The sequence below is a fragment of the Pseudopipra pipra genome, chromosome 3, assembly GCF_036250125.1.
Source record: "Pseudopipra pipra isolate bDixPip1 chromosome 3, bDixPip1.hap1, whole genome shotgun sequence".
In the NCBI taxonomy this organism is placed as follows: Eukaryota; Metazoa; Chordata; class Aves; order Passeriformes; family Pipridae; genus Pseudopipra; species Pseudopipra pipra.
The window spans coordinates 51,849,435-51,862,565 of record NC_087551.1 but is presented as its reverse complement, the minus strand read 5'-3'; the positions used below and the strand labels follow the sequence as shown (position 1 = coordinate 51,862,565).

The 13,131-nt window shown below is 38.6% G+C and overlaps 1 protein-coding gene across 21 annotated transcripts in view; it reads left to right on the top strand.

Moving 5' to 3' along the window:
* Nucleotides 1-13,131, top strand: part of SYNE1 (spectrin repeat containing nuclear envelope protein 1) — a 306,116-nt gene that overhangs the window by 238,764 nt on the left and 54,221 nt on the right. For 15 of the 21 annotated variants that reach the window (XM_064649158.1, XM_064649165.1, XM_064649163.1 and 12 more), the window contains 6 exons: nucleotides 1,792-1,968; nucleotides 3,604-3,759; nucleotides 7,713-7,868; nucleotides 8,609-8,779; nucleotides 10,636-10,769; nucleotides 12,159-12,375. In XM_064649158.1, the coding sequence (XP_064505228.1) occupies nucleotides 1,792-1,968; nucleotides 3,604-3,759; nucleotides 7,713-7,868; nucleotides 8,609-8,779; nucleotides 10,636-10,769; nucleotides 12,159-12,375 (1,011 nt within the window). The remainder of the gene's footprint in view (nucleotides 1-1,791; nucleotides 1,969-3,603; nucleotides 3,760-7,712; nucleotides 7,869-8,608; nucleotides 8,780-10,635; nucleotides 10,770-12,158; nucleotides 12,376-13,131) is intronic. The other 6 variants (XM_064649168.1, XM_064649175.1, XM_064649174.1 and 3 more) reach the window with 1 other exon arrangement.

Here is a 13,131-nt window from a genome sequence, read left to right as displayed (position 1 = left end):
TATTTATCTTCTTTTTATATTAGAATATTTTCCAGCTTATCTGGTTTTGTATTAAAAAAATTGAGACTAGATCATAAAATCATAGAATGGTTAGGATTGGAAGGGACCTTAGAGATCATCTAGTTCCAAGCCCTACACCAATGAGCAAGGATGCCACCCACTAAATCAGGTTACCCAGAGCCCCATCCCACCTAGCCTTGAACACTTCCACGGATGGGACATCCACAACTTTTCTGGGCTACCTGTTCCTGTGCCCTACCGCACTCTTGAATAAAGAACTCCTTCCTAACATCTAATTTAAATCTCACCTCTCTTAGTCTGAAACTATTCCTCCTTGTCCTGTCACTATCTGCCCATGTAAAAAGTCACTCTCCCTCTTTTTTATAAGCCTCTTTAGGTACTGGGAGGTTGTAATGAGGTCTCTCCAGACCCTTTTCTTCTCCAGGCTGAACAACCACCCCTCTTATCCTGTTTTAGGAGGTGTACTGCAGCCCTATCATCAGCTTAGTGGCACTCCTCTGGACCAACAGGTCCACATCTTTCTTGTACCAAGGGCCCCAGAATGGATGCAACACTCCAGGTGTGGTCTCATGAGAGCAGAGGGGGAAAATCACCTCCCTCTAACTGCTGGCCACTCCTCTTCAGATACAGCCCAGGATGTGGTTGGCCTTCTGGGCTGTGAGCGTACACTGTTGGGTCATATCCAGCTTTTCATCCATGAGAACCCCCAAAACGTTCTCTGCAGGGCTGCTCTCAATGAGTTCGTCTCCCAGTCTGTACTCATGCCTGGGATTTTCCTGACCCAGATGCAGCACCTTGCACTTGAACTTGTTGAACTTCATGGGGTTCTCATGGGTCAACTTCTCAAGTTTGTCCAGGTCCCCCTTCAGTTATGTCAACTGCACTGCTCAGCTTTGTGTTGTATGGAAACTTGCTGGGGATGTACTTGTTCTCACTGTCTGTGTCATTGATAAAGATATTAAAGAGCACTGGTCCCAAGACAGAGCCCTGAGGGACATCACTAATCACCAGCTTCTACCTGGACATAGAGCCATTGACCACAGCTCTCTGGCTGCATCCATCCAGCTAATTCCTTATCCATTGAATAGTCCGCCCTTCAAACCCATGTCTCTCCAATTTGGAGATAAGGATGTCATGTGGAACTGTGTCGAAAGCCTCACAGAAGTCTAGGTAGATGACATCAGTCATTCTTCTCTTGTTGACTGGTGCAGTCACTCCATAGAGGACCACCAGATTGATCAGGCACAATTTCCTCTTAGTAAAGTTGTTCTGGCTATCTTGCATATACCTCCTTTCCTTGTATGTGCCTTAACATTGGTCCCATGAGGATCTACTCCATGATCTTCCCAGACACAGAAGTGAGGCTAACTGGTCTGTAGTTCCCCAGGTCTTTCTTTCTTCTCTTTGTAATAGGAGCAATGTTCCCTTTTTCCAAGCAACAGAGACTTTGCCTGACCACCGTGACTTTTCAAATATGATGGAAAGTGACTCGGCAACAGCATTAGTCAGCTCCCTGAGGATCCTGGGATGCATCTCATCAGGTCCCATAGACTTAAACCTATTCAGCTTCATCAAGTGATCCTGAACCTGCTCTTCACTTACAGTGGGAGGGATTTTGTTTCTAATTTCTAATTAGTCAATTGCTAAAAAACCTTTTAGTTAAATTGTGATAAAGTTGTAATTTGTGAAAATTTTTCCTCTGTTTTGAAGGAAGGTGAGAAATTATGGTACTAATGTGCTGGGATTTCTTTTTCACTTCTTTTCTTCTAGGGTTTCAAGATAGATTTAAATTGCAAACAGTTGACTGTCGACTTTGTGAACCAATCGGTGCTACAAATCAGCAGCCAGGATGTCGAAAGTAAACGCAGCGACAAAACTGATTTTGCAGAGCAGCTCGGAGCCATGAACAGACGTTGGCAGATCCTTCAAGGCCTGATAACAGAAAAGGTAAAGAAAAAAATCTAGCTGCTTGGGAGCGAACTTTCAAAATACATAGAACTATAAGACTGTAGTGGTTGGAAGCCGCTGCAGGTCATCTAGTTCATTCTCCTGCTCAAACAGAGCTTGTTTTAAAGTTAGAAGAGATTGCACAGGGACTTCATTATCTGAGTTTTGAAAATCTCCAAGGAGAGATTCCACAGCGTCTCTGGGCAGCTTGTTCATGCTTAACCACTGATGGGGGATGAGTTTTTGTCTTGTTCTCAATCAGAATTTCCCATGTTGCAACTTGTAACTGTTATCTCTTCTCCTTTTACTGCATATCTCCAATAATTGCCTTCATCTTCCCTATGCCTCTCTATACGAGTGAACAGTACAGTGAGGTGATTCCTTTGCCTTCTTTTCCCTAGGCTGAATGAAGCCAGCCTCTCCTTGTATGTCTTGTGCTCCAGTCCCCTAACAACCTGAGTGGCCATACACAACTTCTTTAAATCTTTCCCTGCACTGAAGGTTCCAAAATTGGTTGTAAATGTTAAGGAGAAGGAAAGAACCACTGATCTTGACCTGCTGGGTGCACTCTCAGTAATCTAACCCAGGATAGTTGGCCTTCTTCTACACAAATGCACACAGCTGATTTACTGTGTTCAAGTTCTTGCTCATCATAGACCCAGGTCCTTTTCTTCTGTCCATCCTGCTGCCAGCCTGTGTTCCATGAGGTTATTTTGTCCCAGGTGCAGGACTTTACATTTGTCTTTGCTGAATTTCATGAGGCTTGGTGGACCTATTCCTCCATCTTGCTGACATTTCTCTGAATGGCAGCCCTACTCTCCAGCATATCAGCTACTTCTCCCAAATCATTGCCATCTGTGAACGTGCTAAAAGCACAGGTTATCGTGCCATGCAGTTTATTGATGAAGTTATTAAATAGTATCAACCACAGGACTGAGCCTGAAGATCTTGTAAATGACTGCCAGGTAGATGTTGAAATGTTTACCATGAACCTTTAAACCTGATGACTCTGGTCATGTCATTCATTTGTAGACCTCCCGTCTAGCCCATGTCTCCTCAGTTTTGCTACCATATGAGATACTGTATCAAAAGCCTTGCTTTTAAAAGCCAAGGTTAATTGTGTCTCCTGCTCTTCATTTGTCCACAGTGTCAATCATATCATCATAGCAGAGGCATTCAGTTGGGTCAGGCACAATTTACCCATGATAAGACCATGCTTTTTCCTTCCCCTTGTTCTTTGTGCCTGTGGAAATGACATCTGACAAGATTTGCAGTATATAATTTTTCCAGCCACCAACTACTTTCTGCAACCATCATGACCTTTTAAAGGTGATAGACAGCACCCTTGAAAAAAACATTGACAACCTTGAATGTGTCCTGCCTGGTTCTGTGGACTTTTATATGTCCAGATTACTTAGGTAGTCCCTAATTCTTTCCTCCTCTATCATGACTAGTACCTCTATGCCAAAATTTGTTGATTGGCATGAAGATCTGGGAAGCATATACTTTTTTTAAATTCTGAAAGCATTCAATTCCATGAAGGCACTGGTTAGCATTGGTCTTTACAGATTTATTTAATTGACACAACAGTAAAGATAATTGTATGACAAAATATATACTCAATTTTCTTTGCAGATCCAGCTGTTGGAAAACCTGCAGGAATCCTGGACAGAATTTGAAAATAATGTGCAATGCCTAAAAACTTGGTTTGAAACTCAAGAGAAGAAGCTGAAGCAGCAACAAAAAGTTGGTGACCAGGCTTCAGTACAGAATGCTTTGAAAGACTGTCAGGTAATTTTCCCTTATAAATAACAATGTTCTCTTTCCAAGAGTTAGAAACAACCCTTTATCCACGTGAAATTTTCATATTAGCAAAGTCAGTGACTGAACTCCTCTTTATTTCAGCAAGGGAGAGACTTCATTCCTAAAGTGCAAGCAATAAAAGAGGAGAAGGGAACAATAATATCCCACAGATGTTTAAAACCAACAAAAGTCATTAAGTCATTATTCTTTTTGCGTTGGACATTTCAAAATATACCAGGCGCACTGAACTAGAAGACTGTCAAAGGAATATGTTGCCATTTCTGTTTAGCCAGTCTTATGGAACTTGATGTCATGACCACTATGCTTGAATGTCCTTGAAACTTGTTTTTTCTGCCTTATCACTATCTTTCCTCCACCCCTGCCTTTTTCCATTCTTTTTCCACCTGGTATGTTCCACCTGACTATTCAAAGAAAAATGCTAGAATCTAAGGAAGCTTTATTCTTTCATTCAGAATGTGTTGGGAATCTTTCTCTTTTATTTTCCCCTCAAATATTTAACTATCCAGAAAAGGAAAGAGAATCACAATTACGATGGGCAAAGATGGGATGAGGCAAAGTGTAGCTATACATAAGGCACATAAGTTCAAAACCACCTCAGTTTTTCACATGAAATTCATACAGGGACAACACAGCAGTGAACAGGGTATCATAGTTGTCTCTGAATATCTTACTCAGAATAACATATATTTAATAGTAAGAAGCTTGCTTCTGGAGCTGTCAGGCTAGAGTTAAAGCTAATAAGTGTATAGGCAAAACAAATACTTTTGAATTTATAGACAAGGCCTCTGTACAGTATCAGGCGTCACATAATTTTTGTTCAAAAGTATTTTTTTCTACCAGACACCAAATAATAAATTTTACACCAGATCAAATGTGTAATTAAAACTCTGCCAGGACAACCATATGCCCAAAATCTTGGTGTTTTCATCCCCTTAAAAGGGAGTAGGAAGCATGTTTATCTTGGTGTGGCTGTCTTTCATGCATTTATTTAATTAATGGGACAAATATAATTTAGCATTTAGCTCTTCACAAACAGAAGAGCTGGAAATTTATTAAAATTTAATTCATAAAAGAATTTACTCTGTATTCACCAATATATTAAGCCTGTCTTTGTTTCTGTAAAGGCAAATAAGTGGTTAGGCCAGGTATGTTAGAGGTCAATTTTTTTTTTGTGAAACTCTTGACTTTAGTTTTCTAACTGGTTGAAGTGCTTAGGTTCAGTTCATGTATCTTTATGTTTTCAGCACAATAAACCCATACAACTGATGTAAGGGTAATTTAGCACAGCCTGACATAATCAGCAGTTTGTGCTTGGCCGGAGTTCAAAGCTGAATCTGATTTATCACCTCTAGGTTCCTTTTTGTCAGGGAAGTTAGCAAATACACTTGGGGAGTTAGTTATGAATGGCAAGACTTTGATCAGCAGACAAACACATTAAGAAAGAACTGTGTCAGACACTCCCAAATATCTAGTTCAACTAGTACAAAAGCTACAGTTTATTCATTAACTAATGTTGGCTACTGCTTAGGGTCGTAATAAGTGAAGTCAACCATTTTTCCCCATCACAGCTTAGAAACAATAATGCAACTTTAATTCGATTATGAGTTTTAAATGATGAATAAGGAAACCCTTTTCAAAGAGAACCAGAAATATTTTCTGTTCTTGGTGTTTGAAACTTTTGCCTGGCTTACATTCTGAATTTTGGAGCAACCTTGTACAAACTTAAATGCCTTTTTTTACTCCTTTTTTTACTGTCTTGAAAAGTCAGATTTATTATGTGCAACTTAGAAGAGTTTGCCTTGTTGTCAGCTGGTTAAAAAAAAGATGTGTTACTCTGGCTGTAGTCTGGAACAAGGTCATGGCTAGATGTTTGAAGAAATGTAAAATAATACAAAAGAAAAGGCTAAAAATAAACAGTGAAGCAAAAATGCTCTCACACATATGTGTATAGACAAAAGTGTGTTGTATCTGTACAGGGATAAATTCTGTAATAGCAAGTGTTTGCAAGACTAGGCACAATTTTCCTTCAAATACTGCCCCAACTATCTAAAATGTAAAGTCTGTTATGGCAATGTTTCACTTGTTGTTTTCTGGATTCATAGGGAGAGAAATTTATTTCGGTTTGCCCAGAGTTTTGTTGTATTCTTTTCTTTCCCTGGTGATCCATCTCTCTCAGTAAGAAGAGGCTCGCAGAAAATGACAATATAACCTGAGATCATGACATACTAGTTAATCTGGGGGTAACACAAAATTGCTGTCACCTCACACACTGCTTTCTATATCATACTGACAGGTAAACACAAATTTGTGCTGGCCTGAAGCCTACAAGCCATAATTCCCCACTCTGCTCAAACTAGGTGTTTATGCTACCTGAAGCTGCAGAGCTTCTGAGTACTGCAGAACTTTCTTGGATCTCCCTGCACCATGCTATGAAATTATATAGGTAGTTTCCTGGCTAGGAATGAGCTTATGGGAACGTGCTATATGACTCACAGTTGCTTATCTAGTCTTCTTGTCCTTCACTTTCTAGCTTCATTCTCATGGTATTAAGGCATGAGCAAAATGCTATCAAGCTCATTAATGCTTCTCAACAACAAGCGACCTTGAGGAAGAAAATTCCTGCAGTGTGTTGCTTGTTGTTGTTGGCTGGACTCCAGTGAACTTGTCATCTAGAAAAAGGGAAAGGCTTGCTGTCCTCAAGCAATAGACTTTACTGGGCCCCGGCAAAGGAATAAAGACTTCATGTGAGGAATCATGGCAAATTGACATCTTTCACTAGGAAGTCATTTTGTCATTTTCCTTGGGTGACAAAATTAATTTTTCTCCAGAGGCTTGAGTCAGCTTTGGACTAATTAAAAGGCCCTCTCAATGTTCTAGGACAAATTAAAACACACAGCGTTTTTCCTTCTACCAAGTGATTTCCCGAAGAGACCAAAGTCTGCTCTTCTGAAACCCATGGTAGTGAGCTTACTGTGTACCCTCCTTGCCACTCCAGTGATATTGAATTCCACCATTTCATGGTCACTGCAGCCCAGGCTGCTCTTGAGCTTAACATTCCCCACCTTCTCACCTCCATAATGGTGAGACCAAGGTACAGCATAGCTTCTGTTCTCATTGGCTCCTCTACCACTTGGAGAAGAAAATAATCATCAGTGCTTTCCAGGAACATTCTGGATTGCTTATGCCCTCCTGTGTTGTCTCTCCAACAGATATTGGGGTGGTTGAAGTCCCTCAGGAGGACCAGGGCTTGTTGGTGTGGGGCTGCTCCTGTCTGTTAAAAGAGGTTCTCATCTGCTTGATCTCCCTGGTTAGGTGGCCTGTAGCAGACCACCACTGTAATATCACCTGTCCCTGTTCTTCCTTTAATCCTGACCCGTAAATTCTTGGTCAGCTCCTCATACACCTGTGGGCAGAGCTCCATGCACTTCAGCTGGTCACTGACATAAAAAAGAAACACCTACTCCTCGCCTTCGCTGTTTGTCCTTCCTAAACAGCCTGTACTTCGATTCCAAGACTCCACTCATAGAAGCCATCCCATCATCTCTCAATGACAATAGCCCTGGGTGTGTTTGCCTAGAGGTAATTAAGTTGGGCCCTGCTGTCCTATTTTTAATGAGTTTGTACACTTACACGAGAGCAGAAGATTATACAAAACTTTTTTGTAGAAAGTAGAAGCATGTAGAAGCATGTAGGACATGCTTCTATTTAACAGCAAACTATTAGGCTTTAAAGGGAACATAAAATATTCAGTGGAATTGCTGATGAGTTATGAGGCCCTTGAGAATAAAAAGCCAAAATATGCAAACATGACTCCTATTTTTTAAACTAAGGAGCTTATGGGCTTCTTTTCTATATCAAGGTGTTATTTAGCCAATTAAACAAGCAAACATACTAAAATATCTTCTTTTTTTTTTTTTCAGGAATTAGAAGAATCAATAAGAACAAAGGAAAAAGAAGTGGAAAATATAGAACAGAGTGGTCTTTCTTTGGTACAGAACAAGAAAGAAGAAGTCTCTTCTGCTGTTATGAATACACTGCAAGAAATTAACCATTCCTGGGCCAATTTGGATCACATGGTAAAAGAATCATCAAGGGACAAATTATAGCTCCAGGAATAAGGCCTGGAGGGAGAATTAGCAGTTGTAGCTAGTGGATTTCTTCTGTGTTGTAGGGGAGGAGATTCTGAATTGTGTCCCTCTTCCCATCTATCCATCCATCATTCCCCGAGTTTGTGTGTGCACTCCAAATAAGATGGGTATAATATTTCATGTTTCAAGGATGCTTTTAATTTTTGTAATTGAAGCTTTTTAGATGTTTCCTGATATTTAGTGTAAAAGTACCAAATTATCTGTAAGGAACTACCTTTTCAAGCCCACAGGTCTCACTGAATAAGGAAGAGATCAGCATTAGTTGTCAACATCCAAAGTTTGATCAACATCAGTCTGCCTTCTCATGAGGAATATAGTCTTGGTGGTAGCTCTCTGCTGACTTCCATAGACTGATTTGCCTGTCTTAGGGATGTGTGTTTCATAGTCTTTAGCAATTCCCCTTGATCCTGCTTTGAACCAAAGTGAAATGAATTTTGATATCTTCTCAGTCCCTGCCATCCAACCTTTATAACATCAACAGAACTTTATGCTGTACCCAGTGTAAGCCCCACTGATGGTTGTGCAAAATCTTCATTCTCAATAGGTTTAAGATCAGAAATGTAGAACAAGAAGCATGTGAGATCAAAAGGAAGAAAATAATTTTAACAAATCCCAAATATCTTGAATGCTTTTCATTTACTTTTGTTTTTATTCGTCCCTCCTCCTAGGTTAGCCAACTGAAGATATTGTTGCAATCTGTTCTTGATCAGTGGAGCATTTACAAAGTGGCTTATGAAGAACTGAATAGTTACCTGACTGAAGCCAGATATTCTTTGTCCCGTTTTTATCTTCTTACTGGTTCTTTGGAAGCTGTGAAAGTCCAGGTTGATAACCTTCAGGTAAGAAGAATTAATTTTGTCTGAAATGACATGGATGCAGATAACTACACATTTTGGTTCATAAGAAGTGGAAGTATAGACACACTGGCACATTGAAATCGCATGATGTTAAGAGAACACATTACAAAACAGCCACTGTATTTATCATTTTGGAGAAAAATAAAGTTGGGATGGTTGTTTATTTTTTAGATTTTTGATGCTGTTCTTTATAATTTTGAACCATACCATCAAATTATTAAAAGTTTTTAGGTCATACTAATGACCATTAAGACTAAAGTTTCTGATGCTACTTCATCAGGCTTCTGAGCTACAGGAGCATATTGAGATCACGTTTTTAACTTGCCCTTCAACATTACAGTAGATTGATGATCAAGGAAAATATTGTTCCAAAAGTTAAGATACTCACATGTTCAAATAATTTACCCCTGTAAGAAAATCATACAAGGAAATTCCTATTATAAAATTATAAATTAATATTAATGGCAATAAACTAATTAGATATTCAAATTTTTGTTCTATTACATAAAAAAACTTTTATTTCAGAGAAAGTTGTCATCTTTAAAATAAAAAAAAATTGTATAAACATTTCCAGATGTCTAAAGTAGAAGAAATTATGTTCTTACTGTATTCTGTTCTTCCATTTAGTATTTACTATCAAATTTACATTTACAGTATAATTTAAATATTTGTGTGATTTGAAGTTCAGACATATGTAAATTTTCTAAGCATGAACAGCACTTTTCAAATGAAGATTTAAAGAGAATCCAGTAATGGACTTTACAGCCAGTCTTCTAGATTTTAATTTTTTGTGTGTTAGAGAGGAGTCAATAAAACAATAGGTACAGAAAATTACTTTTTTTGCTAAGATTGTAACTAAACTTGGGCTGAGATTTGCTGGGCTGTTCAAACTGTAATAATATGCATAAAAATATTTAATGTTGAAAAAAGAGCATTTGCACAGAGTCAGAGAATAGGTAAGTTTGGAAGGGACTACAGTGGGTCCCCTGGTCCAACCTCCCTGCTCAGGCAGGGTCATCTAGATCACATGGCACAGGATCATGTCCTTGAATATCTCCAGCGAGGGAGATTCCACAACCTCTGTGATCAACCTTTTCTAGTGCATGGTCACCCACATAGTAAAGAAGTTCTTCTTCATGTTCTGGTGGAACTTCCTGTGCATCAGTTTCTGTCCATTGCCTTGTCCTATTGCTCAGCACCACCAAGAATAGCCTGGCTCCATCCTCTTGGCACCCCGCCTTTAGATGTTTATACATATTGATGAGATCCCCTCTAAGTCATCTCTTCTCAAGGCTTAACAGGCCCAACTCCTTTAGGCTTTTCTCATAAGAGAGGTGCTCCAGTCCCACAGTCATCCTTGTTGCCCTCCACTGGACAAGACACACTTCCCTGACAGACACACTTTAGAATGATAACTGCAAGAGCGAGAACCTTATTTTCAGAATAAAGCTTTTTTTATGTTGTTATTTTTTTCATCTTCTTCTAAACAGGAAAATGTTATTTAATTAATTTTCTTATATCTGTTAGTTTTTATTTCTGAATCAGTTCATGGACTTAGTCATTTTATACAAAAGTACTTGTTTAGAATAATTTCTTTTAGAAGATCTTTACATTTTGCGAAAATACAAGGTTAAAACTTTTTGATACATTTGATATAAAATCAAATTAACTACAATCTTTATATTAAACAGCCTTTTATATATATGAAACACATGAAATCAACTTTTGCATTCATAATCTGTATGATGCAATTGATACACACTATTTTGAAATGTTTCTACATTACGGAATTGTAATACCTCATGGTTTGGTTTTCTTTTGTTATTATTCTGCTTTAGAGCCTACAAGATGAATTGGAAAAACAAGAAAATAGCTTACAGAAGTTTGGTTCTGTGACCAATGAATTGTTGAAAGAATGTCAACCACCAGTGACTGAAACACTTACCAGTACTTTGAAAGAAGTGAATATGAGGTAGAAAATGTCTGTGTGTTAAACTTTAATTTCAGTAGCAAATCTGTGTTTGTCCATTGACCCAGTTTTCCATCATTTTTATTTCTGTTATATTTTATTATTTTATTTTCTGGGGGGCTTGAGGGGCTTTTTGGAACAGGCAGGACTGGAGTAGGACTCTTATTTACTTATTTCATATTAAATGGAACATTATCTTCTCCAGCTAAGCACTTGGACATTACTGTCAGTAGTTTTGCTTCATGCATGACTGCCAAACAAGATTTATAAATACAATGCTGGAAAATAATACTGCACTTAAAATTTGAAAATTGTGTCTGAATATGTTGTTTGCAATGCATGCATCAGGTTCCCCGGATTTTAGATTGCTATTTGTAGTTGTAGGAAGGGCATGATAGGCAAGAATGTCTAAGCTCCTCACCAGTACCTTGGCAAACAGCTTCCCCAACTTTGAATTCAGGCAAGAATCGGTGTAAGGGTTTACTCAGAGAAGCTACAGAAAGGGAGGATCCAAAAGAAAAAACTGGTTTTGTGGAAGGCTCAGGGTTTTTTGAAGACAGAATCATGCCAAAATTATTTTAATCTCTGTTCTGTTCTGTTCTGTTCTGTTCTAGAGTCTGGAAGTGGAGAGAGGGATTATTCACCCCATTTCAAAAAAGATACTGTAGGAATTAACATTTTCAGTGATGACTGATGAAGTTTTTGCTTTAAAAACTTTGGTTTTGATCACATAAAGATAATTGAAAAATATTCTGATTTTCTTTAGTAAGGAAACAATGAGGCAGTTTGATAAATACCAGCACATTTGAGAAAGTATGTGTTTCTGGTTGTCATTAAAGCCAAAAATTCAATGGGGGATTAGATGTTTAATTGGATAATAAAGATACAAAGATTTTTAATATGTCTGAGAGTATTTTAAAAGCAAGTTCTAGGGAGCTTTATGACTTTAAATTTTCTGTCAGGGTTTGGGTGGAAATTGCAGCAGCATAAATGGTTCCTTGTTTACACTTCTTCTGGGCCTCTTAGGCCCTTGCAGGAATCTGGTACTAGCAGTGCATGGTTGGGCATAGATGCTCTGTGCAGTGAAGCGAAGTGTACTACATGGAAATAGGAGGAGGTTCACTTCAAAAGGTGTGCTGCAGCTCTGACCTCAAGCATTAATAAATGTACCACAGATGTGGTACCACAGGAGCCAAATGTACCATAGATCAGACCCGCTGTGACAAATCAGAACAGACTGTCAACATATTTCTTGGTTGGTTTTTTTCACTGAATGTCCGGATCTTGATTGTTACCAAATTTCTCAAAAGCCAAAAGACCATGGGAAACAGCAGAGAGGAAGAGGGACAGGGATAGTTGTTGTGGAGTCCCAAGCTTCGATCATTCATCCAGTCTCTTCACCAGGTGGAACAACCTTCTGCAGGAGACTGCAGAGCGACTGCGTGCCAGCAGAGCCCTCCTTCAGCTGTGGCAGAGGTACAAGGACTGTTACCAGCAGTGCTCTTCCACAGTCCGTCAGCGAGAAGACCAGACCAATGAACTCCTGAAGACTGCAACCAGCAAAGACATCACTGATGATGAAGTTACCACTTGGATTCAGGACTGCAATGTATGTTCAGTTAAGCTTTGCAGTTTTTCTCAGTTTTGGGCTAAAAAAATCTTGAGAGGTTCTCTATTACTAAACTCTATTCTTGGTATTTTGGAAACGTGCATTACAAACATATTTCACTTTATTGATGCATCTCAGGCACAAGAGAGACAGCTTTAAATCTGCTACCCAAATCTCATGAGTTTCTCTGACTTTTGATCCCTCCATTAGTTGTTGTGGTGTTTCAGAAGCTCTTATCTGAAGTCTTTTCTCTGGAGAAGATGGATAAATTATATAATTTCAGTCAGTTTTAAGTCTCTGCTTAATGAAGGGATTCTTTCTTGGTAAAATATCTCAATTAAATCTTTAGAGTTCTTTATAATAGACAGAAACATAAAATCTTTGACTGTATTCCCACTAATCAAGACTTTTCACTTTTTGTGAATGAAAAGAATTTGGGAATGTCTTTATCCTTCCTTATGGAAGGACACCATTGACCCTGAAACCTTGAGGTTCTTCCATTTTCAAGACAATCTCAAGATAGCAAAATAGTTTATCTCCTCTCTGTGCTTACATTTTGGTTCTTTTGAGTTTAAGTTAATGTTAAGTGTCATTAACCAAAAAAATAAAATACTAATTGTCTCAATGTAAGCCAAATACTTGCAACAAGAAAACATGTTAGTGTTTGAAAAATAAAGTGATCTTTTGGAGCATTTGCTACTATGGTCAGGCACCATGGACTGGCAATTCAAATTGTTCAGTTCACATAATTTCTTA